Source organism: Poecilia reticulata, linkage group LG21 (assembly GCF_000633615.1).
Source record: "Poecilia reticulata strain Guanapo linkage group LG21, Guppy_female_1.0+MT, whole genome shotgun sequence".
NCBI lineage: Eukaryota > Metazoa > Chordata > Actinopteri > Cyprinodontiformes > Poeciliidae > Poecilia > Poecilia reticulata.
The window spans coordinates 12,361,281-12,367,578 of record NC_024351.1 but is presented as its reverse complement, the minus strand read 5'-3'; the positions used below and the strand labels follow the sequence as shown (position 1 = coordinate 12,367,578).

The 6,298-nt window shown below is 41.3% G+C and overlaps 1 protein-coding gene across 15 annotated transcripts in view; it reads left to right on the top strand.

Moving 5' to 3' along the window:
• The first annotated feature begins 745 nt into the window (after positions 1 to 745).
• ptprk (protein tyrosine phosphatase receptor type K) overlaps positions 746 to 6,298 on the top strand; it is a 102,421-nt gene continuing 96,868 nt past the window's right edge. For all 15 annotated transcript variants that reach the window (XM_008397408.2, XM_008397421.2, XM_008397419.2 and 12 more), the window contains exon 1: positions 746 to 1,035. In XM_008397408.2, coding sequence (XP_008395630.1) covers positions 954 to 1,035 — 82 coding nt within the window. In that variant the 5' untranslated portion in view covers positions 746 to 953. The remainder of the gene's footprint in view (positions 1,036 to 6,298) is intronic.

The window sequence follows — 6,298 nt, the reverse complement described above, 5'->3', positions numbered from 1 at the left end:
GTGGTGAGTTGGCTCCGGTGGTGGGGGAGGAAGCCGGTCAGACCTGGCAGGCCCAAACGTGTAGTGAGGGTCTGCTGGGAACCTCTGGCGGAGTCCCCTGTGAGACGGAGCTTCAACTCCCATCTCCGGCAGAACTTCGAACACGTAGAGTAGAGCCGCTGCTCCTCCACGTCGAGAGGAGCCAGTTGAGGTGGCTCGGGCATCTGGTCAGGATGCCTCCTGGACGCCTCCTTGGTGAGGTGTTCTGGGCACGTCCCACCGGGAGGAGGCCTCGGGGAAGACCCAGGACACGCTGGAGGGACTATGTCTCTCGGCTGGCCTGGGAACGCCTTGGGATTCCCGGAGGAGCTGGAAGAAGTAGCTGGGGAGAGGGAAGTCTGGGCCTCCCTTCTGAAGCTGCTGCCCCCGTGACCCGACCCCGGATAAGCGGAAGAAAATGGATGGATAGATGGATGCTTTATTGTTATTTTTTAATTTTTGCAACAAATTTTGAGTTTTCATCCACTTTTTGTTTGGTTTAATTACATAAAACGTTAAAGAATTGTCTTTTTAAACGTGCTGAGACATGTTTCAAATATCTAAGACGCTACACTGGCCTTCTGATAATTTTAAAACACCAGTAACAAGAGTGAATAGTACACGAGATAATCTTTTAGGTGTAGCAATGTTTCAATCGACTCCCTTCTTGTGACGTCACCAGCTCTCTGCTGCGCTCGCGCTCCCACTACACCTCGCTCTCCTCCTCACTCCGCCTCGCGCTCCCTCCACTCTCTGCGTGAAACAAAGTGTGGAGTCCGCGAGCGCCCGCAGGAATCGAAAAGCGAGAGCACGGACTGAATAATGGAGCTAAAACAGCAGATGGAATAACAACCTATAAACGAGAAAGACTGAGACGACTGAAGAAACTTGGACCGAGCAAACTTTTCACGGGAGGAGAACAGTCTCGTAAAGCCATGGATACACTTTTCTCTGTATTCCTGGGAGTTGTGATCCTCTGTTCAGGAGTTGGCTCCGTCTCCGCTCAGTTGCCTACAGGTAAAAGAAAATAACTCTTACGATGTTTGGAGTGTTGCTGTCGTTTGAGAGAGGTAAAGGGACGTTTAAACCGTATATCTGCCGTTTCTTCTTAGTGGAAGCACACGAATTCCGGGCAGGTGTGTGTGACGGTGTTGAAGAAAAGTTAACCTTCGCTTTGACAATGTCCCGTCATACCGGTTTTAAAGCTTCGCTGGTGCTTTTTAAACGACGCCGGATGCGAGAATGGCACTTTTCTGTGAGGTGAAGGTGATTTTTGTCAGGTTGAATGTTACAGGTTCGATTCGTCGGTGTAGTTAAAGCCGCATGTAAGGTTGTTTTATTTTGCCAAGTGGGTTGAGCTTACCACAACCAGTGAGTCGAAATGAATCAGAGCTTTGGGTTGTTGCCCTTTATTAAACTCAGATAAGTTGCGACATTAGATTGTTTGAAGTTTTGGAACGGACATTTTCTTACCAAAATCTCAAGTGAGAGGAGGAAAAAAAAATTGCACTTAGAATAAAATAGATTGTATTTACTGCTGCTTTTATTATTGTTATTTAGAAGTTTTTTTGTTTTTTGTTTTTAACTGGGCACTAAAATGGTACAAGACTGGATAAACAACGCGTGCCGTTCATCCTCTTCTGCAGCGCGTGAATGGAGAGGAGAAGTTATTGTGCGCACGGACATCACAGTATTAAAAAACAGTATATCCATGCGGTATGATAGTGAACCCATTTAGATATATTTTTGCAGCAATCTTGCACTATATATATAGCTTGGTGTGTCTTACAGGCGTTTATTTGGATATAGMTTGGTGCGTAAATGATCGTTTAATTTTTATCATCTTCTTTTCTATCTTGTTTAACGCAGTTTTACAATAACCTTGTTTTCTTGGCTTCATCCGAGAGCCCTTTAAGTTTGATCTACCCCCCCCCCCCCCACCCCTCTAAGTTAGGTTGAATTAAAATGTTTTGGGTTGGCAAAGATACGGGTTGTAGATATATCGGTTAAGTGCTGTTTTACTCGAGGTGATAAAAATGTATTAATTTGTCCTTTAAGATACTATAAGACTCGCAGAAAGTTGAAAACCTGAAACTAAAGTAGCCGCTGAACTCATTTAATTTCCTTTCCGTGGGTCGCGCATCATTCCGCAGCTCGTCGTCCTCTTTTTGATGTTTAAGACCTAACAATTGACGTATCCGAATTGCAAATCAAGCATTCGCACCCCTTTTATCCCCCCTTTTCCATCTTGTCTGGAGGAAACACGCGTTCGYTCCTGCAGGTGAAGCAGCAGCTGCAGCAGCAGCAGCAGCAGCAACGATGTTTAGAAATTCTGCAACTTTACAACTTTTCGCGTGGCTGCGATGTTTGAGCAGGGCTGCTGAGACCCCGACAGTCAGTCAGTCCCTGCAGCTCATCTGGTTTCATTTGAGCCAGCGCTCTACACTGTTTGCTGTGCGTTAATTTCGGCATTCAGCAGTTGTTTCTATTTCAACTCATGCATACAGAGAGAGAGAGATGGAGAGAGAGAGACGAGACTCACTAAACAGTTTTGAGGGCTGACCTCCAAAATCAAACTAAAACCTTAAGGACGCACACGCTTCAGTTAAGTCCCGCAAATGAATCCACATTCATTGTACAAAAACCTAATTTTCTGCTCCAGTATTCTCGCTGGCCGCATTAATTCCAACTTTATCAGCAAACGTTTTATTGTCACCCTTCACCCCACCCTGTAGCCCATAACTATCCCCCCTTTCTTCCCCTCCCTTGGGGCCATTTGGTCCTCGGGGCAACAAATGTGTGGAATTTCTTTGAGGCCTCTTTGGGAATGTGAGTGCTGTTAATTTGCAAGTAAATACAAGTGACTGGATGCTGCTTCGGAAAGGGGAACGTGGAATATCTGTTTGTTCGGATAACGTTTTACACAAATTACTTCCACTGAGTTGCATTCCAGGATAATAAGTAGTTATTTGTGCATGAAAGCAAATAAGGTCATAATAAGGTACATGTTAATAAGTTGAGTTTTGGCCAGCATCTTGGCTGCAGTGCATTATTCTGTAATGAACTCCCAGATTCAGGCACTTTAACAGATCAAAATTGTTTTTTTTTAATTACACAATTACTAAATCTTGCAACTTGTAACTCCTTTTCATTAAMATATTTCAGATTAAGGCCAACAGCATTAACTGCAAAATAATTAATACGTTAAAAAGGCAGCAAAGACACCAGGACTGTACAAGTTAAACATGATCTTAAACTTAAAACTATCTTTTATACATCAAAGAAGTTATTTAGTCTGTGCCCCAATATCTGTTTCAATAAATTAGCCTCATTCTTGTTTTATCAGTTTTTAGTTTCCCAATTACTGTGTCAAATTATAAATTGAGTCATTCTCATAAATCTCCCACTCTCCTTCTCCTTATCGTACTGCTTTGCATATTTGCATGTTGACTAATCACTTACAAAGTCAGCGTAATAAACGCGAACAAGCCTGCGCTTCACCGTCTTTATAAAGTCAGTGACGGAGTTTTATGTTAATTTGACAACTTTCTAAATCTTCCTCCTCTCTGATCGAGTTGTGACACAGATTCCAGGCGTCTTTAATCCTAATGAAGTGAAATGATTGTTTTCCATCAGTGTCTCCAGACGAATTAGAAGGCTGCCGCTCCCACTGAACACAACATCTGAGCTGGTTTAATTATAACTGTAAATTATTTCAGTATTTTGAACATTAGCACCAAGTTGGTTTAATTATAATTACTTTTCCGCTCCATTTAGGAGATGAAACAAAATTGGGTGTTTTAATGGAAAAAGGCGAGAGAAGCGGAGTGATAGTGAGAAAGAGGAGAGAAGGAGAGAGGGGGAGAAAAAAAAAATCAAGAAACCATTGGTTTTTGGCCGTGGGCATCTCCTCCACTCAAGAGACTGTGAAAACGGCAGGAGGGAGTGTGTGTGTGTGTGAATCATTGTGTGTCTGTCTTTTTTTTGTGTATGTGCGGTGCGAATTTGTGTGTCCGCTCTTGTGCTTTGCTGTCACTTAAAGAGACGGAGGCAGGACGACGCTTTTAAGCCCTCCGGTGAACAGCGGTACAAAGAAGAGTATCTGAAATGTTTGCCTCTCATTTAGATTCATGCGAAAAATGCCTTCTCATTCTAGTCATGCCATGTATAATGGCTCCAAATCAAAGGCCCGTTTTATTTATTTTCTCGTTAAAAGTAACGCCTCAGTCTGCAGTTCTTCAGATCCATTTTTATGTCTTCTCCTCAAATCAAACGTCCTTTTTGCCCAAAGCCAATCTGTTTCTACTGATTTCAATTTGGTGATAGATTAAAAAATMTCTCTCTCTCTTTGAAAGTACTGGCTCATTCCTTGAGCTGTTTGGGGACGAAGTCTGAAAAATGTAATTAATCTGTTGAGAGAATTCATTAGCTAATCCCTCATTAGACTGTGTGCATGTGTGTGCCGGGGTATGAATGAATATGAGGATTTGTGTTGAAATGGATTAGCGACACATAGTGGTTGTTCAAACTCGGCGAGAGAGAGAGGTTCTGGGAAGATGATATGATTGACAGGTTGTAAATCATACAGTTACTGCTATGTTTTTGCTGGGTGCACATAATATAYCAAACCTACCAAACATTGTGCAGTAATTTATTTTTCAAAAACATGATTTTGGTGTTTTCACAGATCCTAATCAATGTTCTGAAGTCATTTGCAACACAGTGTTTCCCTTACACCTCATCAAGTAGTTTCAGCTCATAAACAAACCCATGTTACATTTTTGGGTTAAAAAGATATATTTTTTCCATTTATCTAGGCCTTTCATGGCTGACTTCTCAATTTTCAAAGTTATTTTGCAGTTTAGATGATTTAACCTATTGCAACATAATGCACCTTTATAGCAGATCGATTGCTAAAACAATCTACCATTAAAGGGAATGTTGTTTAATCTTGCCACATTGTGCTTAGTTTAAAATTACCTTTAAAACTCCTAACCTAAAGATGCTTTGAACGTTTGGAATGGTGGTTTCTAAACCTAAATGSTGTTTCCTTCATTACTTGGTYGGTGTTCTCTGAGCGATTCAACAGAATGGGGTGAACTGATTGACTTGAAATATTGGCACCCACATTTTCATTTCACAGTTTGTTATGCTAGAACCACAAACTTCAGCGTTCAAATATTAGCTATAAGACTGAAGTTAAGAAAAAATGTGCAGTTTAAGGAAAATGTTTCTACAGATAAAAAATCAGGGAAGTGTAGCTTGCATTTCTTTCGACTGTGTTTACTTTAGCACGTTTAAGTCAAAGTTAATGCACACCATTACTTTCAGAAGTCGCCTACGTGCAGTTTAAGATCAGTATAAATACTTTTCTCTCAATCTGAGTACTCTACTGCCACCATGAAACATGTGGGGAGGCATTTCTTTAGCAGGAACAGAGAAGCTTGTCACACTTAATGGGATTTTGAATCAAGCTAAATTCAGGCTTGTCTTGAAAGAAAACTGGAGACTAAGTTCCATCTTAAAGTAGGACAACACTCTAAATCTTAAAGCCAATCTTAAAGTTACTGCATTGTAACTTACAACCTACAACAGGATGGATTGGATCAACAAACTTATGTTTGCTGACACTTTTCGTCCTGTTGGATCTGTTTTACGAAGAATCGCCAAACATTTTAGTCTGTTGATGTGCAACGCTCATACAGAGATGCCACACATGACTTGCAACTGTAATCGTATGGAAGGAWGTTTTCCCAAAATCTCAAGTCAGGGAGCTGAATTTGCATGCACGCCACACTTTTAAGATTGTTTTTGAAGAAAAATATGAGTAATTTTCCTTCCACTTCTCAGTTATGCACCAATTTGTGTTTTTCTATTATATCAAATCTCATTTAAAATACTGTAGTTTCAGTAGTAATGTAATAAAGTTTTTAAAACATTTAAGGAATGTTAATAATTTCTCAAGCACGGCTCTCTTTGAGCTTGTGGCAAATCATTGGGCGAATCAAATCAAGTGACCCATGAAAATGATGAAGTTCTTTGGAAATGAACTGAGGCAGAGCACTCAAAACAAATCTCAAATGCCTGAAACATCACATCCCTGATAAATGATGATACAAGTCCAGTATCATCAATCTCTGCTCTGCCCTGTGTGGCTCCGGTCACAGCTGTTGGTGCAAGGCTGTCTCTCATACATCCACACTCATATTTATTTACATACACACGCAAACACGCAGACACACACACACACACACACGCACGCACGCACGCACGCACGCAC